Here is a 24,091-nt window from a genome sequence, read left to right on the forward strand (position 1 = left end):
CGGGGCCGTAACCTTGGAGACTTCCTGCTGGCCAGCAGCTGGAGTCACAGCCACTCATTTTAACAAATCACCTTCACTCTGCTGATTCGGCCCTCTTCACTCTGTCCTCTGCCCTATGTGGGCGGAACAGGGTTGGACAGCCCTGACCTAGAGCCTGACATGCCACGTTTCAAGCATATACTAGCAGAAATTACAGTCCTGTTGAATATTAAAGCCTGGATTCAATCCGATCAGTGAAAATAAGACCAGGAAGTGAGGAAGTCAATTTGGTCAGCAAAAGTGTTTATCGATCATTTTGATAAGTGAGGCTTATTTGTATTTGAATTGACGTTTCACAATGGTTAGGTTATTACGAACGCACTGACAGAAGTGGATGCACGTGGCATTTTGGCAACAAACAAAAAACTTTATATCAGAGTTGTGCCACGCGTATCTGCACTCTCATTGGCTAGAATGGTCCCACCTGGTCAAAGCCTCCTCCCGCCTGCCTGCCTTCCATCAAAGACAGTACAGTGCTTCCATTTCCATCTTTGAGGACAGGTATTTTCATTGTTGGTCTCTGCGAACGTGGAAACATTGCCTTTAAAATGTCCATAGCTGACAAAGCAAGATTGGATTGAATTCCGGCCTTATGATTCAGATTGACATCCGCATAGTATTGTTTTGGCGGTGTCGGGAACTGGGACCTATCAAATCCACAAGAGGCTCATTGCGTTACCTTATCACAGAAACTGCCATTGGATGCAACGAAACCACACGTCCACACCTGACTATAAATCGACAAATCCCATGCACCCATACAACTTCAAACACAGAATTAGACTGATCGGCTTATTAAATCCCCTCCCCATCCAAATGAACATGAAAACTTATATCAGCTCAACATAAATGGTTTGACATTGGAGTCGTTATTTCTAACGTGGATAGAACATACCCTTTCTAGTGCTGTTTTGAACTTCAAACGTAGAAGGGATCATAAGGGAGTGGTTTGTGACACGTGTGCAACCACTCACCGATATGTGTCAGCTCGTAACGCAGTTACACCTCCAACATCATCAAAACAGCTGCTATGCAGCTTAATGCTGTAGTATAAAATATAGATTTTTATACATCCCATTGTGCCAGTATAAAATATAGATGTTTATATATCCCATTGTGCCAGTAATAGAGCCTTTCTTCTGAGGGTTGTGATCAGCACTATGTGCTTTCTCTCAATATCAATTCAAGTACTGTACTATATACAGTACTATATACTGTAGGCTAAATATATGTGATTTCCAGTATCTAGTGAGATCTTTACCATCTGGGCGTGAAGGTCACTGCACACTACAGTACTGTGTCTTCCAGTATGTTTGGTGCACCAAACATACTGGAAGACACAGTACATCCTATATGAACTGTATACGTCATGTCACACACATTTTCAATTCATATAAAGGCAATGTATATGTAGCTGCTTTAAGATATGTTTATTAGGAAAATAAATGTACATAAATAATATTTAAATGTCAGTCGGTACTAATATACACAATTCCCCCGACAGTACCAATGTAATAGATCTTAAAATAAGACCTACAACAAATATCCCTGCGGTTTGTCGTTGTGGCTGTCCGTCAGAAGCTAGGTCCAATGAGCCAGGCTGATGGGTAGCCTCTGAAATTCTTACTCTTCATGTCCATTGCAAAGACAAAGACTTCTCCATGGGTAAGGGATGTGTTCAGAAGGGTGAAACGTGTTCAGAACATTGCAAAGTATTGAGCTGGCACGAGAATGATGGTTCTATACAACACGTTATATATCAATGTACTGTAATGTTTAACCCTAATGAATAAGCACCTGGGGACCGATGGCCTTTGACCTCTGGCGTCCCTTGAGGTCAGATCTCCACCACACAGTCTGGAGAGTTGGTTCTGATGGCATCAGAGATGACCTTTGCTCCCGACTCTCCGATGCCGTTCCCCTGCAAGCTGGAGGAGTGGAGGAGCATGCATTAAAGCCTGAGTGAGTACACACTCAAGCACGCACACACACAGTCTTACACATACCTTTTTATATACAATATACAGTGCACACCAAATCGTATATGAAAAGTCAGCAGGATACACTCACTTTATATAAGTTAGCTGGTGGTTTCCTTTCAGGGCTGTGGCGATGAATATGGCTCCATCCATTCCCAGAGAGTTCTCCTGCAGACTGCACACACATTACATGCATCAAAAGGCTCATGTAGAATCCAACATGAATCCAACAGGCCTAAGGCACAACCAGACAAAAACACTCAAAAACAAGACCGCAAGACCATTTGGAAGTAATGTATTGTGGCAGCACTCTGAAATTGCTTTCACTGAGGGAACTGAATGTACCTGTGTTTACATGTGTGTGTGTGTGTGTGGTTGTCTGTCTTTGAATGTCTGTATCAAATGCTTTCTACTTGAGCCTTTCATGTGATGTTTCTCTCTCACTCTGACTCAGTGCTTGGATGAACTAAGCACAACAACGAAAATATACCCATGCACAATTACTTATTTATTTGGATGTATTTATTTGGACAGTCAAGATAAAACGTTTAATTAGACTCTACCCTCCAGCAATTTGGATTAATGGATTAATTTGTTTAGTATGAGGTGACAGTACAGAAACTCACCTTTTATTTGTGGGTATTCTCATACCCGTTTTACCATTCACGAATGAAAGCACTTTATGTATTTAGTCCCCCCCATTTGACGGTGTCATAAGTATCTGGACAAATTCACTTATAGTGCATTACATTTTGTCAAACATTTAGTATTTGGTCCCATATTCTTAACATGCAATAACTACATCAAGCTTTGAGGCAAAGGGAATGTTTTAGCTTCACTGTCTAAAGAAATACATATGGGAGTGCATATCAGTGTGAAACATAATTATGGAGTCCACAGGAAGCCAGAGAGAGGAAGTATGACTAATATCCCTTACTGAAACAGTTCAGGTGACTAAAGCTCGATAAATGTGTAGAATTACAACCAGCACAATCAAAGACGGGTACATAAATACATTGCCTTCAGACAGTATTCACATCCCTTGATTTTTTTTCACATTTTGTTGTGTTACAGCCTGAATTTAAAATAGATTCAATTTAGATTTTGTCACTGGCATACACACAATACCCCATAATGTCAAAGGTGAATTCTAATTTTCGAAATGTATTAAAAATGAAAAGCTGAAATGTCTTGAGTCAATAAGTATTTAACCCTTTTGTTAATTATTTATTTTATTTAACTAGGCAAGTCAGTTAAGAACAAATTCTTATTTACAATGACAGCCTAGGAACAGTGGGTTAACTGCCTTGTTCAGAACAACAGATTTTTACCTTGTCAGCTCGGGGATTCGATCTAGCAACCTTCCGGTTAATAGTCCAACGCTCTAACCACTAGGCTACCTGCCACCCATTAAGGCAAGCCTAAATAAGTTCAGGAATAAAAATGTGCTTCACAGGTCACATAATAAGTTGCAATAATACTGTTTAACATGATGTTTTAATGACTACCTTATCTATGTAGCCCACACATACAATTATCTGTAAGGTCCCTCAGTCGAGCAGTGTATTTCAAACACAGATTCAACCACAAAGACCAGGGAGGTTTTCCAATGCCTCGCAAAGAAGTGCACCTATTGGTAGATGGGTAAAAAAAGCAGACATTGAATATCCCTTTGAGCATGGTGAAGTTATTAATTACACATTGGATGGTGTAGTCACTACAAAGTCACCCAGGCACTACAAAGATCCAGGCGTCCTTCCTAACTCAGTTGATGGAGAGGAAGGAAACCGCTCAGGGGTTTCACCATGAGGCCAATGGTGACTTTAAAACAGTCACAGAGTTTAATCGCTGTGATAGGAGAAAGCTTACTCCACAATACTAACCTACATGACTGTACAGAATAAAAATAATAAAAATATTCCAAAACATGCATCCTGTTTGGGGTGGCATGTAGCCTAGTGGTTAGAGGGTTGGGCCAGTAACCGAAAGGTTGCTGGATTGAATCCCCGAGCTGACAAGGTAAAAACCTGTCTTTCTGCCCCTGAACAAGGCAGTTAACTCACTGTTCCCCGGTAGGCCGTCATTGTAAATAAGAATTTGTTCTTAACTGACTTGCCTAGTTAAATATAACAAATAAAAACTTTATTTCCTGAATACATAGTGTTATTTTGGGGGGAAAATCCAACACATCACTGAGTACCACTCTTCATATTTTCATGGTGGCTTCATCATGTTATTGGTATGCTTGTCATCGGCAAGGACAAAGAAGATGATTTAACGAAATAGAGCTAAGCAAATGCAAAATCCTAGAGGAAAACCTGGTTCAGTATGCTTTCTACTAGACATTGGGAGACACATTCACCTTTCAGCAGGACAATAACCTAAAACACAAGGCCAAATATACACTGGAGTTGCTTACCAAGACAATATTAAATGTTCTTGAGTGGCCTAGTTAGAGTTTTGAATTAAATCGTCTTGAAAATCTAGGGCAAGACTCAAATGGCTGTCTAGCAATGATCACCAACCAACCTGACAGAGCTTGAAACATAAAAAAAAGAATGTAAATATTGTACAATCCAAGTGTGCAAAGTTCTTAGAGACTTACCCAGAAAGACTCCCAGCTGTAATAGCTGAATACTTATGTAAATTATATTTCTGTATTTGATTTTCAATAAATTAGGAAAAATGTATTAAAGCATGTTTTCACTTTGTCATTGTGTGTCGATGGGTGAGAGAGAAATACATTTTAATCCATTTGAATTCAGGCTGTAACACAACAAAATGTTGAATATTTCAAGGGGTATGAATACTTTCTGAAGGCACTGAGGTAGGAAATTGCTGTTGTATCCATTGTGCAATATGTTACTTTGCAAAACAGATTGCCATGGTAACACTAGCCCACTGTAGTTCATGTTTAAAGCCACTAATGTTTTGTGCCAGATCTATGGTTGCTAATGACAATACAGCCCTTGGGGGAGTGGAGTCGTTAACCCCTGTGGTTTCCTCTGTGCTTGTGGCCAAATGTCTGATGGAAAAATTACGCCAAACAGAAATGCCTTGGTTACAGTCCTAAAGAAAATAATTTGACTTGTCACGTAGTTAATAACGCAATATTTCGTAGAAAGATAAATGCTATTGTAGCAAATGTGCAAGTGGGAATACAACTGCTAGTGTGCATGCATGCAATTGCTAATGTTTATACATTACAAGGGCTCACTGGACGAAAAGGACTCACTTTAATGATTTGAGTGTTCTGTTTGTCTTCAGTGCATTAGCCAAAGCCTTGGCTCCCTCCATCCCTATGGAGTTCCCTCGTAGGCTGGAACACAAACGAGAATGTGACAGAAAGGATACAAAGAACACTAAGTCTCTATATGGACCATTGGGAGGCTGGTGAAATCAGAGGGCAGGCTCATGATAATGGCTGGAATGGAATACATGGAATGGTAAATGTAGGGCTTAAATGTGTTCTAATACCATTTTCATTCGTTCCATTTCAGCCATTACTATGAGCTTATAGTGGACTGTGTTGGGACAAAAATCTGTGAAGAAGAGATATAGGTGACTGTGCCAACAGTGGCTGTCAAGAACACCAGAAAGAGCGAGAAAGTGGGAGGGAAGGTGTGACCGAGTGAACAATTTCTAGCAAACGCAGCGGGTCAAGAGAATGAGAGTCAATTTGTTGGTATTATGCCACAAGGACACAGAAATAAAGAGGGAATGAGAGCGATTGAAGGAAATAAAACTCACTCCAGAGTGTGCAGGGTTTTGTTGACCATTAGAGCCTCGGCCATTGAGATGGCACCACTCCTGCCTGCTGATACGCCCTGGAGACTGTAAAGAGAACACACACGTGACCATACACACACACATGACCATACACACACGTGACCATACACACACACATGACCATACACACGTGCGAACACACACACATGACCATACACATGTGACCATACACACACGTGACAGTACACACACGTGCGAACACACACACACTCATTCTCCTCCATCAGAAGCATTTACAATGTGGCAGAAATAAAGGCAACAAAGCTATTAGCTCAGTATTAAATAGAGATATGGGGCACTAACCACAATGCACAGAGAGACGCATTGGTCTTCAGGGCTCCTGCCAGAGCTACCACTCCTTCATCCCCAATGGCATTTTCCTGTAGACTACACACACACACACACACACACACACACACACACACACACACACACACACACACACACACACACACACAGAGAGCCAGAGCAAAATCAGTCTCCACAGTCAATCAATGACATTTAACTGTTCTTTGATTTCCAGACTTGGGAATGGTACAGTTTCGTCTAAATTAAGAGCCATAGGTAGAATGAAGTGTAGAGGGCTTCAGTGCTTACTCTAGTAGCTGCATGGTGGAGTTGGTGAGTAGAGCTTGGGCCAAGGATTTAGTGGCTGTGCACTTGATGAAATTCCACTGGAGACTGGTGGACAGAGAGGGATATTTAGGTGAATTTAAATGTGTGTAGGCGTGTGTGTGTTGCCCGCATTCTCCAACAAATGTGGCAAGGTGTGGGTTGCTGCTGCAGCCAGCAATTAGGGTTGTTCCATCTCAGCAGGCATTCCCTTCACTTTGCAACTGTGTGTGTGTGCGTGTGTGTGTGTGTGTGTGTGTGTGTGTGTGTGTGTGTGCAGATCTGACTGATTACCGTAAAGTAGTAAGTGCTCGGTTGACCTTCACAGCTCCAGCTATGGCTTTCACCCCCTCATCGTGCAGCAGGTTGGCTGTAAGACTAAGACACACACAGAGATATTGAATGCAAGAGCATCGGTGAGAAAGAAAATAAAAACAGAGAAAGGAAGCCAGAGAAACCTTCATCAATTCTGAATGACCCCAGCTCTAAATAGCCAACTTGTCAGTGCTCCTACTGTTAATACAGAACCCAGATGCCTCACTACGGCACGCCCTGAGTTGGAGACATTTCCCGACAGCTAGGTATTTCTGTGCCACCGTATGTCAGAGGAGAGTGGCCTTTACTGACAGGTGGTGGTGCAACTCACTCCAGGTGTCGGAGAGAGCTGTTCTCCTGCAGTGCCCTGGCCATATCCTTCGCCCCCTCCACCCCGATCGAGTTCTCACGCAGGCTAGCAGGGAGAGGGGAATGAAACAGAGTTATTACAGAGACCGAGCCCTGAAACAGCTAGTGTCCTAAAGATGTTATGGCAGTCTCTGCATAGCTTTAGTTCAGAGAGATGGTATAAAACGTTGAAGGAAAAACTAGGAGTTTTCTTTTTGCAACACTCAGACAGACTGAGACCGAGTCACAAACCAAACTAGACAGGTTGTAAAGCTGAAATCCGTAGTTAGTGAAACTGCCACGTACGTTTGCGATATTACAACAACAAAAAATTACTTCAAACAATGAACACAGTTTTTTTTTCTTTCTTTGACATCATTGCACACGCAATAGAACAGCAGAATATGTACTGCAACTTTTTTCTTTTTTTTACCACAATGCTCCTCTACTCTGTTTAATCAACAAAACCACAAAAAATAAAGGCGCTTCGGGGGGGGACAATGGCGACGTTTCCCCCTTTACGGATTTCGGGTTTAAATGAACATATCCATTTTAATCAGCGACTGATTCAAATGTGGCTAAATGTGTGCAGTGCATCCTCTGGGCAATCGGTGATGAAAATTGACCCATTTTAAAAGTGCCTGGGAGACAGATGTACAGCAGCAACACTGGTGTTTAGGGAGAGACATGATAAACTGAGCAATCATAGTTGAAGTAAGCCATAATGACATACAATGAAACTGATGAATGTTTCCTCAGTCATTATACTCATTAGGACTTAATTGATGAGAGCAGAATTTCCATTAGCTCCAGTACTCACTTCAGACAGATGAGTCCACGGTTCAACCGCAGAGCCTTGGTTAACGCAGTCATCCCTTTGTTACTGATGGAGTTACTCTGCAGGCTGAAAATGGACATAGAATAATTCATTGACCCTTTAGAACCTACCGATCGGTTCTTCTATTTTGTTCTATTTCTATGGTGTTCTTTCTTGGTAGCCTAGTGCTTTTTGTGGTTGTAAATGGAACTGTACGTATTGGAAGTGTGTTTTATGGCAGGCTGGCATTTCTTAACTGATTTACATGGGTCGAATTTGATCCACAGAAGTGCATTGTGCCATATCACAATGTGTTGCTGAACTCATGAGCCTTTTGATTTTCCATGTTTGAATCAGGCCTATAGGTCTATCTATTTGTCATGACAGCTGTGCATGGCACATAGGCTGTTTATAACAGGTGAATTACCTATCTTATTTATCTTGTTGCCTATATCATCATTAAAAATAAATCTATTTCAAATGCCCCCTTAGTCACTTTAACCTGGCGCCGGGCCTGCAGTAAACTAATCACGATATAACCAGAAAAATGACTCAAACAATGTCGCTATGACAACTGCCACTGCTTCAAACCATGTTAGATAAACAGATGGCTTATGTCATCTAGGTCAAATGGGTGCTTGTGAATGTATTTGTATTGGAGTGTAAGGGGAATAGGAAACATTTTAAAGTTGATGTCAAGTGGAGGAGCTGCATTGCAGTCATGTTAGGTAATGTCATGTAGTGAGGGCACGACACTGACTGCAGCGAGTGGAGGCTGTGGTTGACGGTCAGGGCCTGGGCCAGGGCTGCAGTGCCTTTGTCCCCCAGCTGGTTACTGCTCAGACTGCAGACCCATAAAGAAACAGAAAACACATTTCAGAAAGCCGCAAGCGTGCATTATTCCGGGCCTTATACTGTCAATATTGGAAGTCCGTGGTAACCAGGTAACTAAGCTAAAAAAACTAAAACGTGTATTCTTACACCATTGAGAGCACGTCAGATGTGTATATATCAGTCGATTCTGACATATACAACAGTTCTATAGTCTACTGTTAGATGGAATATGACATTGATTTTCTTATGCTCCTACATTTACATTTTAGTCATTTAGCAGACGCTCTTATCCAGAGCGACTTACAGTAGTGAATGCATACATTTCATATATATATATATATATTTTTTTTTTCGTACTCGTCCCCCGTGGGAATCGAACCCACAACCCTGGCGTTGCAAACACCATGCTCTACCTAGTGAGCCACACGGGACCACGGTCAGACAATTAATCTGTCAACACGTTTTTGTGACATATATGTCATAGAATGTTGAGATAGACATCTTGTAGTATGAACCGCTGATAATGATGACAAAGTTCTTACATCAGTTCTGTAAGTGTCCGGTTTGTCTTTAGCGCTTCTGCAATCCTCTTGGCTCCATCTGCTCCAATACAATTCTTCTGTACACTGGGAGCACAATGTTGACATGTTTCAGCGTACACACACACACACAAACACACACATACACATGGATGGTTGGTAGGACTCACTTCAGCGAGACAAGTTTGCGGTTGGACAGAAGCACCTCAGCCAGGGCGCGAGCGCCCTCCTCCTCAATGAGATTATTTTGGAAACTGCAGAACCGGGAGAAAATGAAATCACAAACCAAAATGATATTTAATATTTCACTGGCATTGGTAAAAATAATCAAACGGCAAAAACTGCTGAAAGCAAATGTCAGAGTCGAAAATCATATACAGTTGGTAGAGCATGGTGTTTGCAACGCCAGCATGGTGTGTGCAACGCCAGGGTTGTGGGTTCCATTCCCATGGGGGGCCAGTACAAAAAAATGCATGAACTGTATGAATTCACTACTGTAAGTCGCTCTGGATAAGAGCGTCTGCTAAAATGACTAAAAATAAAAAAATACAAAAAATAAGTCTTCACACCCGTTGCACATTTTGCCTCCGTATATTTAAATCTAAAAAGGGATTACATTTGATTTCTTTCCTACTGATTTACACAACCTACTACACATTTTTCAAAGTGCAAGAAAAAAATATAGACATGTTCTAAAATGAATAAAAAACAAAGATGTCTAACAATTAATACTTATTTGAAGCTACTTTTGGCAGCAATTACAGCTGTGAATCATGTTGAATAAGAACATATTTTGTTTTGGAAAAACTGCTCAAGCTCAGTCAATTTGGTTGGGGATCATTGATGGCCAGCAATATTCAAGACTTAATGATCTCAGATTTTATTTTACAGATTTATGTCAGCACCAAGACTAGACCACTCAATGGAAACCCATTCTGGTGTGTATTTAGTCTTAAAATGTGTTTAATTTTCCCACTGAAAACTAAAACAATCCCAGTGTTAGGTCTTAAAAGACTGAGGCAGGTTTTCCTCCACGTTTTTACCTGGGCATTTACCAGTTTTGTATTTATTTTGGTCCTGACCAAACTCGGCAGTCCCTGCCAGGACAAGCATACCTATCCCATGGCACTGACACCACAGTTCTTAAAAATGTAGAGGGTTTACTCTATGATGTGTTGGATTTGCCCCAAACCTTACATCCAATTCTTATCCATGTTGTCTTGAAGTATTACTTAAGAGCCTTGTTGCAAACAAGAGGGATGATTTGGAATGGATTTTTTTTGGCACAGGTTTCCTTCTTTTCACTCTGTCATATAGGCCAGTAATGTGGAGTGAATTCAGTGCTGTTGATCTATGCACAGTTTTCTCTCAGCTTAGCCAATGAACTTTGTGGCTGTTTTAAAATCTTCTTTGGCCTTTTTAGTGATATCCCATGAGCAGTTTTAATTCTCGTAGGAAGGACGGCCAGATCCTCACACTACCAGGGTGATATGATACACCATCCACAATGTATAATCTACTTGACCATACTCAAAAGGATATTCAGTGTCTTGGAATTATTTTGTAACCTTCCCTGATATGTGCCTGTCTAAAAAATGTATCACTGACATGTTTGTAAAGCTAATTTTCAGCTCTGAGGTTGAATCATTGTTTGAAATTCACTATCCAACTGAGGGACCTTACAGAGACAGGGGAAGTTGTTCTTAACTCGTTGTTAAGAACTTTTTAAGATGTGCCACAGCAAGTGGTGTGAAGAATTCTTATTTTTTTTTATTATTTCCTGCAAATTTCTGTAATTTGTCTTACATTTTGAAAACTCTGAATTAGTTTATGTAGATATGTAGGGGGAAAAATGAATTTAATCCTTTTTAAATTTAAATTTAAGGCACCAACTGTGCAAGGGGTGTAAAAACTTTCACTAGACATTGTAGTTACTCACTTGATGGACACCAGGACCTGATTCATTTTGAGGGCTTCTGCTAGAAACTTGGCGCCTTTAGATCCAATGTTGTTGCTACGGAGACTAAGCCACAAATAACTTATGCTTAACCATAGGAGAACTTTGTGAAATTAAACTATCTTTAGTTACCACTTTCATACTTATTATATAACCAACAGGTGGGTTTATCTTCTCACTCATTAGAAGATGTTCTCAGATTACTGTTAAAGTGACTGGAACATTGTCATGAACAAACATCTGCTATTCATTTGGATGTAATCAGACACAAATTGGTCTCACTCACTCAAGCGTAATTAGCGTCCGGTTAACCAGTAGTGCTCGACTCAGGGCCTTGGCCCCTTTGTTGCTGATAGCGTTCTCTGCCAGACTTGAATATAAGAGAAGTTACATAAGAAAGACCATCATAATACATCATTATACAATACTGGGCATACCAATTTGCATGTATGACCTCAGTGAATATCATGAACAGTATTATCTCACTGGAAAGAAAATGTTCAATCACAATAAAAGCATAGCAATGAACCTGAATGAGAACTGAAATGTCCTCGATGCTAAATGTCTGACGACATTGTTTAATGGCTGTGTAAACATTGTCATCTCCTTGAACTGAAGCATTACCAGAATATGTGAAGGACCTGAGGTGGCCAGGGGTCTAAACTGGTTAATGAAAGAAGTAGCAGTGTAATTTGTTTAACACTGATTACAGATCACACAATTGTGTGGAGGTCGGGTGACAACAATCAGTTCAACTCATTATTTGATTTGAGTCCAATCACAAGTACTCGAGGAGACTCATTGACAGTCCTCTGGACCTGATTGGACCATGGACGAGTTCCCCGTACACTAAAGTACAGAAATGACTGAACATTGAACACCTGCATGGCCTTAAGAGAGGCTACTTATAGGATGTAGGCTACTTAGTTTTGGGCTATTTTTCCCCCCACACATAGTGAGGGATTCTAGTCATTTTAAAGAATCCCTGCCACAAAGAAATGAATGGCTCCTGACCTTATCTTCTGAAGGTGGCAGTCCTTTGCACTCAGTAAGCTTCCCAGCAGTTCCATGACATCATCTTTAAAATGGTTATTTTCCAATCTGCAAAATGTTAAGATACAGCATCCTTAGTATGGACGTCAATACGCTGTCATAGGGAATTGGAAATTATATTTCAAGTTTAGCCATAAATGTCACAACATTGTACCCCCCCCCTCTTTAATTCCCCTTATCTGAAATGGTTGCAATTTGGAGTGAAGGAGGATATTTTCAGGGATGGAGAGGGGCTATGTTGAGATGAGGAGGGGCTTATCTGAGATGGGAAGGAGCTTATATGAGATGTGGAGGAGCTTACCTAAAATGTGGAAGGGTTTGTTTGAGATCGGGAGGAGACACCATTAGACAGGGAGCTGAGGTAAGGTCTGCTCCAACTAACCTGAGATGGCTGCAGTAGAGCAGCTGAGGCAGCAAGCTTTTTACAGTGGAGTAGTCCAGACATGCCGACAGGTTGATCTCCTCGCTGCACTCTGGAGACACCTGTAGCAGGTAGGCCAGCGCTGTGCAGTGTGTCCGTGTCAGCTTCCCTCCCAGGCCACCACAGCGCAGGTCCTCCTCCACGCTGCGTAGCACCTCTGTATGCTGCAGCTCCTGCAGGCAGTAGGCCACGTTCACTGAGCGTAGTGACACCACAGCACCACCGCTGCCCAGGAGGTCCTGCAGCAGCCCAGCCGCCCAAACCCTTTGGCCCCCATCGTCCTTCCCCTGGGCCAGCAGGCCTGCCAGCGGCCGCACTGCCGCTGGACACAGCAACCCCGCCAGGAACCGCACAAACACGTCCAGGTGACCATCCTCTGCCTGCTGGGACCGCTGCAGGGCGCTCCTGAAGTGGTTCTGGAAGCCGATCTTGGGCCAGGACATGGCGCTCTCGGTGAACAGGTCAAAGATGGCACGTTTGGAGCAGATGTGGTAGTATGTGGCTGCTAAGAACTCCTGCACAGTCAGGTGGGTGAAGCGGTAGGCCACACAATTCGGGGAATCCTCGCGGATCAGTACTCCAGTTCCTAGGCCACCCTGGGTGGATGGAAGGTCTACTCCATAGGCCCTCATGTCCTGCTCACTGAAGGTGTATTTGTGCTTCAGAAGTCCGTAGAAGGCCAGTCGGCCCAGACTTCCCAGCAGCTTGCGGTTGTTCCCGTTAAGCTGGTCCATCTTGATAGGCTCTCTGCCTCTGGGCTCACCTGCTTCGGCTCTCATAGCGCAGAAGTGGGAGTAGAGCTCAGTGCAGGTCCTGGGAAGACCCTCCTGCCAGCCACTCTCCAACAGGTACCCAAAGGTAACCGCCACTATCCAGCAAATGCAAGGCATGTAAGACATCACCATGAAGATCTTGTTGGACTCCAAGTGAGTCCATATCTGACTGGCAGTATCTCCCTTAGGGAAGTTGTGGCTCAGGAACAGCCGGATTTCCTTCGGGCTGAATCCGGGGATCTCGGTCAACCTGTCCACTAGTCCCCCAGGAATCAACGAGGCCACCGCCGGCCTGGAGGTCACCCACACCGCTGCTTCAGGGAGCAGGTTGCCCCGGATGATGTTGGTGACCAAGTCGTCCACCGACACCTCCTTCTTGGGGTCTGTGCAAGGCACAGTCTCCGAGAAGTCCAGAGGACAACGGAACTCGTCCAGACCGTCGAAAATCAGCAATGTCCGACATGTACCACTCAGCACCAGGCTGGGGTCCGTCATGTGAGGGAAGGCCAGCTTCACCAGTCTTTCGGCCGACAGCTTCTCCCCAGTGTTCAGCTCCCAGAAGGCAAAGGGCAAGACAAAACTCACGTCCGTGCAGATCTCGCCTCTGCTCCAAAGGCGTACAAAATGTCCCACAAGGGTGCTCTTGCCGATGCCGGCCACTCCCACGGTGAGGGAGACCCTGGGGGGCAGGCTGACCCGTGTGAGGGGCTCCAGGAGTTTGGCCAGGGCCAGCTGTCTGACGTGGTGTCTCCGCGCCCCACGGGTGGCCTCCACCTGCATGAGGTCGTGCTCCTTCTGCTGGAGGTCCGAGAGGCCGTCGACCAGGAGCAAGATTCTGGAGGAGGAGAATTCTGGGCTACAGGGGCCAGGGGAGAGGCTGTCACTTGGTGTGGGATACTGCAACAGAAGAGCCTCCTTGTGCTCCTGAACCATGGGGTCTGCAGTGAGAGGAGAATCAAATCACAGACAATGATAGCTTATAGTAGTTTCAGAGAGGGGTGTATACCAATACAATTACCAACCATAGATAGCTTTATCACTATCTGGATCTGAACAACTTGCAGATGACAATCCTACACACAACACACTCTAGCCGAATAAACTAGATGCCAACCAATAGGGTCCTCCTCCTCACCGTGCATCGTGATAAGCCGGTACATCTGGGAGTCAGAGTTCTCAAGGAAGGCCTGGAGAGCGTTGGAGCCCTGGGGGTCCATGCTGGCCAGGATGGAGGTGAGGGTGCCCACCCGCTCCTGCAGCTGCCCCCCAGCCTGTACCTGGGCCTCCTCACCCTGGCTCAGCAGCTCCAGCTTCCTCATGTGGGACAGCGCCCCCTCCAGGAGGGGAGTGGTAATGAAGCGCTGCAGATGCCCCTGATGTTTCTGGATCCAGCCCACATCTAGGCCACAAGAGACAGACGAACATATTCAGAGCTCTGAACTCTGATTAGAACTCTCTATGTGCAATAAATCATGGATTTATGTTAATGTTGATTGGTGTGAACTCTTCAAGTTATGTGTACGTATCGTCAGTTAGAATTTGGTCTAGCGTTGCTCACAGGCAGCAAAACACTTTTTTTTATGTCAGATGTCTGGTACAACTTCACCTAATGTAGCATGCGTAAAAATACGCCAGAACAGAGTTCCTACATCCGGTTTTCAGCGGTAAAGGAAGCTAGTATGAATTAGCTGTATCCCTGAAAACCGGATGCATCCAGTTGTTGGCAACTTGTCCAAACCTGCTTTCATGTACAGCTCTTTCATCGATTGAGGAAATTATCAAGAAGGACATTAAGTGCAGCTCATAATGGCAACAACAGCAATGGCTTTTACCTTCCATCTCTCCCTTGGTGGAAGTTGAGGTGGGGGTAGACTGGAGGTCAACATAGCAGTCCTCTTGCCATGCGATACGCTTGTTTCTGTCCAGAATAGAATTGTAATGGGTGTTTCTTTCCATGGAGCTGTTGCTTGTTCCTGTCTAAAGATATGCCTGTCCACCTTTCTCCATCTCCGATTACTCTTGAACACAAAAAGGAAAAGCACGTCTCACCTCAGGGCACAGAAACGTGACATGTTGTGATTGAAGCCTTCTTTTTCAGTACAGTAACACCCTTGCCTATCACTGACTTTACCCTCACCTGATTGGAGTGTCCAAGGAACAGTGTATGATAATTGTGCCAATCATCAGGGGCCTCCTTTATAACAGTTGTGTAAATTTCACACAATTTCTGTGTGCACCATTTCTGGAAAGTCTGTGCACGAATGTGAACGAGCATTAAAACTCCGTCTGGAAACCCCCTCCATTCACCTTTCATGGTGACAATAATGCACTTTATTTGCTGCATAATTTGGAACTATTTGGAATTAGGTCACGGCAGTTTCTAAAATATATATATTTAAAAATTTCCGTTAGGTGTGGGCCAAATGTTTTAATAACTAAATCATGTTTTTACTTTTTCAAACTGAACATGCATGCTTCAGCGAGTGCCTGTCTGCGCATGCTGCAAGATTGATTGCATATTCAAAACTATTTAAAAGTAGACTATGCTGCAGCCCACACTTCTATTCAAAAGACGAGTTGTTGTTCAGTATACAACAGATTCACGTGGTGTGCAGCATCCACAAGTTGTCTGAAAATACGAAAATTGTGGTGGAAAATTGTATTTTATTAAGACGGTATACATATTTTCCCCATTTCTTTTCCACAGAGGAGCCATTAAATTGAGTAAAAGAGGAAATTGATGCCTTTGCAGCCTGAATGAAGGATGTTTTATGTACGAACCGGTTGATGGGGGACACGAGCGTGTTGCAAGTTGAGGAAATTTAAGTTGGACGTAAGATGACAAATGACATAAAGGTATAATATCGACATCTTGAGACCAGTTGGGCTGTACACTAGCCTACCCATACGGTCAAATCGTTTTATGTAAGCTACTGGTCTATTTACTGTGATGGCAGATTGTTTGAATCTTTTACAGTAATGTTTGCTGTATCTGGCAAAGGGCTGTGTCTGTTTCTGAAAGAGAGAACAATGGCAAATTGTTTTGGACCAACAATGTTTTGCATCTACTGTTTCCCCAACCTAAATACACCGAATAAAAATATGAATGCAGCATGCAACAATTTCAAAGATTTTACTGAGTTACAGTTCATATAATCAGTCAATTGAAATTAATTCATTAGGCCCTAATCTATGGATTTCACGTGACTGGGATTACAGATATGCATCTGTTGGTTACAGATACCTTTAAAAAACAGTAGGGGCCTGGATCAGAAAACCAGTCAGTATCTGGTGTGACCACCATTTGCCTCATGCAGCATGACACATCTCCTTCGCATAGAGTTGATCAGGCTGTTTATTGTGGCCTGTGGAATGTTGTCCCACTCCTCTTCAATGGCTGTTGCCATGGAAGTTGCTGGATATTGGCGGGAACTGGAACCCGCTGTCATACACGAAGATCCAGAGCATCCCAACCATGCTCAATGGGTGACATGTCTGGTGAGTATGCAGGCCAAGGAAGAACTGGGCATTTTTAGCTTCCAGGAATTATGTACAGATCCTTGCAACATGGTGCCGTGCATTATCATGCTGAAGCATGAGGTGATGGTGGAGGATGAATGGCACGACAATGGGCCTCAGGATCTCGTCACAGGAATCTCTGTGCATTCAAATTGCCATTGATAAAATGCAATTGTGTTTTGTTGTCCGTAGTTTATGCCTGCCTGCCCATACCATAACCCCACCACCACCATGGGGCACTCAGTTCACATTGACATCAGCAAACTGCTCGCCACACAACGCCATACACGCTGTCTGCCATCTGCCTGGTACAGTTGAAACCGGGATTCATCTGTGAAGAGCACACTTCTCCAGTGTGTCAGTGGCCATCGACGGTGAGCATTTGCCCACTGAAGTCGGTTACAACACTGAACTGCAGTCAGGTCAAGACCCTGGTGAGGACGATGAGCACGCAGATGAGCTTCCCTGAGACGGTTTCTGACAGTTTGTGCAGAAATTATTCCGTTGTGCAAACCCATAGTTTCATCAGCTGTCCGGGTGGCTGGTCTCAGATGATCCTGCAAGTGAAGAAGCCGGGTGTGGGAGTCTGCGGTTGTGAGGCCGGTTGGACCTACTGCCAAATTCTCTAAAAGGATGTTGGAGGCGGCTTATGGTAGAGAAATGAACATTTAATTCTCTGGCAACAGCTCTGGTGGACATTCCTGCAGTCAGCATGCCAATTGCACTCTCCCTCAAAACAGGCGTCTGTGGTATTGTGTTGTGTGACAAAACAACATTTCAGAGTGGTGTTTTATTGTCCACAGCACAAGGTGCACCTGTGTAATGATCATGCTTTTTAATCAGATTTTTGATAAGTCACATGTCAGGTGGATGAGAGAAATATGCTTTTTGTGCATATGGAAGATTTCTGGGATCTTTTATTTTAACTCATGATTCATGGGACCAACACTTTACATGTTGTGTTAATATTTTTGCTCAGTGTTTGATGGACTGCACGTGAAATTCTGAAATATTGTAGAGGGCAGGCTACTGATTTTTAAAATGTATTACAGTACTTACTGGGGCTGGGAATTGCCGGGGACCTCATGATACTTAGGTGCGCAACCTGGTCTCAGAGCATTTCGTAATATTCTGTAAGTAAATTCAAGACACTCCAATGCTATGTTACATTTCAAATGGTATGTATTAAGTTGTGGATGTCCATCATTCATTTCGTATGATATGTTACGAATTACAATTCGTATATGTTTACGATTTGCAATTCGTACAATATGTTATGAATCTGAAAAATTTACAATATGTTACGAATTTGCAATACGTATGATATGTTATGAATTCCAATTTGTTGTTGCTAACGTTAGATTCAAACTCACAGGGGTTAAAGGGGTTAAATATGTGTTCAAAAAACGAAAATATTTCCTGAGCCTTCTTATATATAGCCTTCCAAGATATAGGACAGACACTTATTGCTTATGATTTATTTTTGGACTGTCTTTTTGGCCATTTATGAATGTATTATTCAATGTGTTTCTATGGGCTATAGTAGCAGAGGCCAAATTAAATATTTTATCAAATACATTTGGGGGGATACATACAAGGGTCCTAAAATTAAAAACCAAAAAGCTTAATGATCCATGATATGACCATCTTAAAACAATTACGTATGTTCGCTTAGTAGAAACCCCCACCCCCTTTAAGGTTAAGTAACCATACAACACATAACATATTATACTAATTTGAGTGTCCCGGATTTACATTTATTATGCATTGTATCACAACATATGTAATGTCTAGTCTATGAGCCTTCTTAACCCTTTTAGCTAACTGTTCCCCTAACCCTTAAATCTAACCTTAACCCTTTTAGCTAACTGTTCGCCTAACCCTTAAACCTAACCTTAACCCTTTTAGCTAACTGTTCCCCTAACCCTTAAACCTAACCTTAACCCTTTTAGCTAACTGTTCCCCTAACCCTTAAACCTAACCTTAACCCTTTTAGTTAACTGTTCCCCTAACCCTTAAACCTAACCTTAACCCTTTTAGCATGGCTTTTCCATTAATATTAACCCTTTAACCTAACTCCTAACCTTAACCGTTAACCCTAACCCCTAGTGTTAGCTAACGTTAGCCGCCTATCCAACGTTAGCTACAACAAATTGGAAATCGTAACATATACATTTCACCAATTCGTAACATTGTATGGATTGCAAATTCGTAACATATCATACGAATTGTCATTTGTAAAACATCAGATGTATTGTAATTTGTAACATATCATATGAAATGGATGATGGACATTGACAAATGAATACATACCATACAAAACATAACATATCATACTAAATGGAATGTCTCCGATTTGCATACAGAATAACACGAAATGCTCTGAGACCACGCTGCAAAAGGATATGCATTGCTATTCTCAAGATTCTGCATGTATTGCGATTCGATACTGTGATTTTTATTGCAAATAGATGTTCCAAACATATTGCTCACCGTGTATCTGCAGCAGAAAGACAAGGAGAGCATCCGAGGAGAGCACCCTCCCCCATCACTAGTACTTACAGTAGCATGTATATAAACTGTAGGCCTACTTCAATGGAAAAGATAAACTGTTCATTCACCTGTTAAATTTGACTGTATATTATAAACCGTGCTGCCAATGGGATTGCAAAACTTGAAATACATATAGCCTATCTATTTGCTACTACTAGGTCCAATTAAATGAGAGATGTGCATGGTAATTTGATGTATGGCTACTTCGGAAACATGAACCCATCACGGCCAGAGAAGGTGATGAATTTATTCTGCAATGGTTATAAAGATAAAATAAATACTGAAAAAGATTCCTGTTTTAGATACTAAAACATACTAACGGCTGCATTTCTGTTCATATGTTCTCCAGTTTACATTTTTTATGAATAAGCTTTATCATAACCCTCATTTGCACAAAACAATTGCCAGGTTGCAATACAATATTTCAATCACTAACCGAAATGTGTGTACGCATGGAGGTCTAAAGTTTGTGGGAAGATGAGTACATTCTCATGTCAAGGTATACTTTTATAATTGGCAACTTTTTGGGAGTATGTTTTCTATGTTCACATGGTTTATAAATAAGGCCCCAGGTGCTTTCCTTGTGCAACCAAGGGGTAATGACCATTCAATGTATTGAATTCAAAATTGCAATAAAGAGTTACATAATGTATGGTCAGTAATGATGGTTGCAGAAAAGACGTTCCTAAAGTGTGAAGACCAATAAATGAGAAGTTTAAGAGAAGAGTTTAAACAGTGTCTGTCAACATATGACAAGAAGCTAAGGCTCTATAAGAGAAGATTCAGAAGGGGCCGAGCACTGCAGCTAGAACAACTACAAATGAACAACCGTCAGCAGTTTTGGAATGAAATCAATAAGATGGGTCCGAAAAAAAGATTTATGAAAATCCCTATGGAAATCATACTGGAAAATGGTGAACTTGAGCATAAGATGAATTGTGTATTATAGAACTGGGAGAATGACTTTGCTAACCTATTTTCAGTCAGCAATATCCCATCTATGTTTGATGACTTCTTAAATTATCCTTGTATCTTAAAAAATGGGTTGGAAATGGAAATTAATAGGGCTGGATTCACCTCAAATCAATTCCTGGATGCAAAATTGTCTATGGAGGAAGTTAGGAAGGCTGTTGAGGAAAGCTTAAAAGCAACAGGAAAAAAGGCAACATGAATAGCAGAGCTTCTAAATTTGCACATAAAATGTGTCTATTCCCAAATGTGTTTTGAAAATGTTATTATCCCATCAACTTAGTACACATTTATCATCAAACCAATCCCAAAGTCATCAACAAATGATCCACGGGTCCCACTAAATTACAGAGGCATCAGCCTTATAAGCACAGCCTACAAGTTATATTCTGGGATCTTAAACCGTCAGGTTTGCTTGTAAATCACATTTACACAGTATCCACTGTGATTAGAGCCAGACTACAAGAATGCAAACCTACATATGCATGTTTTGTTGATTTCACAAAGGCCTTTGATTCGTTAAATATAGATCTACTTGCTTTCAAATTTATATTAGCTGGGATGTATAGAAGATTGTGTGATACAATTAAAGCCCTATATAGGGGGCGGCAGGTAGCCTGGCGGGTAGAAGTATTAGGCCAGTAACCGAAAGGTTGTTGGATCGAATCCCTGAGCTGACAAGGTACAAATATGTTGTTCTGAGCAAGGCAGCTAACCCACAGGGCGCCGAAGACGTGGATGTCGATTAAGGCAGCCCTTTAAGCCCTTTGGGTTAAATGCAGAAGATGCATTCAGTTGTACAACTGCCAAGGTATCCCCTTTCCCTAGTACTCCAATTGCCTGTGTACAGGTAAATGAGCTGAAGACCAGATTGTTTCCCACTCCATTTGTGCAGATTTGAGAACCAGGATACTGCCTTTGGCAATTAAAGTAGGTAGATTAAATTCCATAGACGAAGAAGAGTGGCTATGTACTGTATTTGATTTAGGAGAGGTCAAGAAAAAGCAGCACTTTATTTCACTGTACTTTATATGATTACATAAGAGTAACCTAGTTTAATAAAATGATATGATAATTGTATTTTGCTACAGTGAAATATAGTGTCTTATAAGCCAATCTGTGTTGGGCATCTTTGAAGTCCATAATAATAACATTTGTTTAAAAGGAAATCATGCTCTAAACTGCATTTCTGCACTGGGGGCTCTTGAAAACCCCCCTTTGTGCAGTAATGAATGGTGCATCTGTCTGAGATCCTCAAGTAAACAAGCAATATTCCTCTCATTGATACCATTAGTGTTCTCATTTTTCAAGTCAGTTGAAAATAAACTGTCCATTGCAGCCTAATGTGCTGTTCTTAATTATTTTTTTTTTTAAATTACAAATAAGTGCAGTTCTTTTCTTTTTAAATCAAATGCATGGCCCATATAATTCACAGGGCATACACCTTTTCAGTAGTCAGCATTAAGTGGTTACTTTATTATTTTTCCATTTAAAGGGTATAATTAGAGGCCAAAGTCAAGGTAGTGATGCGTTACAGACATGATGAAAGAAACAGATGTTATTAAGTAAATATTTTTTTCAGCACTTGGCAGCCCCGTTCTGTGAGCTTGTGTGGCCTACCACTTCCCGGCTGAGCCGCTGTTGCTCCTAGATGTTTTCACTTCACAATAACAGCACTTACAGTTGACCGGGGCAGTTCTAGCAGGGCAGAAATTTTACGAACTGACTTGTTGGAAATGTGGCATCCTATAGCGGTGACACGTTAAAAGTCAGAGGTCTTCAGTAAGGCCTTCTGCTGCCAATGTTTGTCTATGGAGATTGCATGGCTGTGTGCTCGATTTTATACATCTGTCAGCAACGAGTGTGGCTGAAATAGCCAAATCCACTAATTTAAAGGACTGTCCACATACGTTTGTATATGTAGTGCAACTGACAAAAATACAAATTCTTTCAAAAACATCCATTATAAAATCTCCCTCCCCAGTCACCCTAATTGACATCAAATTTCAAATCAACAGAAGAACATAAGGTCACCTTACCGCCAAGATCTTGATGTGCTACAGTAGCATAGTATACAACTGGCTTATACTTATTTCACTGTAACAAGACAGACAGAGCAAAATACGCTTTCCTGTAAAGTCATTCTGTCTTTACCATACCAGGTCTGCGCACGGCGGAAGTTGACTCAACTCATCGCCCAAACCAAACCCCATAAAAGTAGCTCTTGAGGTGTTGCAGGCAGGTTGTCAGCTTCCGGTTCAGTCTGAGACAGAGTCACGAAGCTAAAAACCACATAACCTACCACGGCCTGGCTGCAATCTTCACATTACACCTCAGACACCAACAGTGAGACAAACTGACGTGACTATAGTAACAGGAGTACAGGACAGAGCTACTCTTTGGAGATACTTGAGTAACTATAGTAACAGTCATTCTTATAAACTTTCAAGAGCATCAGCATTGATATCCAGTCTCATCAAAAAATGAATGAAGCATTAAGTGAGCTAGAGTGAAACTGAGTGTCAATAATTTGCTGTCCATGTAGTTTATTGTCATACTTCCTGTCTAGGTGTCCCGTTGGGCCTCGCTTGACTGCACTCACACGTCTGGTAGTTGCAGCTGAGTTTAAACAATGGTTTTGAAGTCTGAAGTCAGAGTGGCTGGTGCCAATGTTGAAAGGAAATGAGAGAGAGAGTAAAGAAGTTGGAAGGGGTGTGAGAAAGGTCAAAAGCTCAAGTTGCCACAAATGCAATATCTTAACCCACGTGGACCTCCACATGGGGGGAAAAACAACTGAAATTGAAGCGAGTATAAGATAAATAAATGTATAATCAGGTACGAAGATAACTCACCGTGGGCGACTGGTGCAGCTGTGGGTCGGGTTTCAACAGGTGTGAGCATTAATGACCCTAAACCCAAGTCCTCTACCTCATATTGTGGGGTGGGATAGAAATGGAACAGCTGCTTTGGTTTAGTGGATCTTGCTCTCGCTGTCTGCAGCTGGCCTGAAAGGAACTCTCAGACAAACCCTCCAAAAATAGATATCCTCTGGAGACACTTCTTCTGACTAGACGGCTTAATGCTGCTTCAGCACTGAAGGTGCTACTTGTGACAAGAAATTTTGCTAACAAAGTAAATAATCGTAAAAAGTAACTTGTCGCTCAGTTAAGGGGGGACTCTGCTCTCGCTGAGCTGTTTGACATTGCACCTCTTCCTGTGTCACTATCTGACTTCCTGTATCGAGGCAAGGAGATTTCAGTTAGGCATATGATGCTTTGCGTTGCATGAACTCTATTTTTGAATTACTCCTTGTGCACATATACAGTCGTGGCCAGAAGTTTTGAGAATGACACAAATATTAATTTCCACAAAGTTTGCTGCTTCAGTGTCTTTAGATATTTTTGTCAGATGTTACTATGGAATACTGAAGTTTAATTACAAGCATTTCATAAGTGTCAAAGGCTTTTATTGACAATTACATGACGTTGATGCAAAGAGTCAATATTTGCAGTGTTGACCATTCTTTTTCAAGACCTCTGCAATCCGCCCTGGCATGCTGTCAATTAACTTCGTC

The 24,091-nt window shown here is 42.1% G+C and overlaps 1 protein-coding gene across 7 annotated transcripts in view; it reads right to left on the reverse strand.

Annotated features, from left to right (window-relative positions):
• The window catches only part of nlrc3 (NLR family, CARD domain containing 3), a 29,126-nt gene extending 5,396 nt beyond the window's left edge, over positions 1-23,730 (reverse strand). For 2 of the 7 annotated variants that reach the window (XR_006760748.1, XM_014158904.2), the window contains exons 1-19: positions 23,370-23,730; positions 15,309-15,494; positions 14,612-14,875; positions 12,665-14,414; positions 12,244-12,330; positions 11,516-11,599; positions 11,212-11,295; positions 9,443-9,526; positions 9,276-9,359; positions 8,660-8,743; positions 7,903-7,986; positions 7,066-7,149; positions 6,714-6,797; positions 6,405-6,488; positions 6,111-6,194; positions 5,769-5,852; positions 5,254-5,337; positions 2,110-2,193; positions 1,837-1,967 (exon numbers count right to left, since the gene is read on the reverse strand). Coding sequence is in view for 5 of the 7 variants with exons in the window: in XM_014158904.2 (XP_014014379.1) it covers positions 1,877-1,967; positions 2,110-2,193; positions 5,254-5,337; positions 5,769-5,852; positions 6,111-6,194; positions 6,405-6,488; positions 6,714-6,797; positions 7,066-7,149; positions 7,903-7,986; positions 8,660-8,743; positions 9,276-9,359; positions 9,443-9,526; positions 11,212-11,295; positions 11,516-11,599; positions 12,244-12,330; positions 12,665-14,414; positions 14,612-14,875; positions 15,309-15,432 (3,408 nt within the window). In the remaining 2 variants the exon portion in view is untranslated. Of the gene's footprint in view, positions 1-1,446; positions 1,968-2,109; positions 2,194-5,253; positions 5,338-5,768; positions 5,853-6,110; positions 6,195-6,404; positions 6,489-6,713; positions 6,798-7,046; positions 7,150-7,902; positions 7,987-8,659; positions 8,744-9,275; positions 9,360-9,442; positions 9,527-11,211; positions 11,296-11,515; positions 11,600-12,243; positions 12,331-12,664; positions 14,415-14,611; positions 14,876-15,308; positions 15,495-22,556; positions 22,975-23,075; positions 23,178-23,369 lie in introns of those variants that run through there. The other 5 variants (XM_014158901.2, XM_045702544.1, XM_045702543.1 and 2 more) reach the window with 5 other exon arrangements.
• Positions 23,731-24,091: the final 361 nt, after the last annotated feature.

The sequence above is a fragment of the Salmo salar genome, chromosome ssa19 (assembly GCF_905237065.1).
Source record: "Salmo salar chromosome ssa19, Ssal_v3.1, whole genome shotgun sequence".
Taxonomy (NCBI): domain Eukaryota; kingdom Metazoa; phylum Chordata; class Actinopteri; order Salmoniformes; family Salmonidae; genus Salmo; species Salmo salar.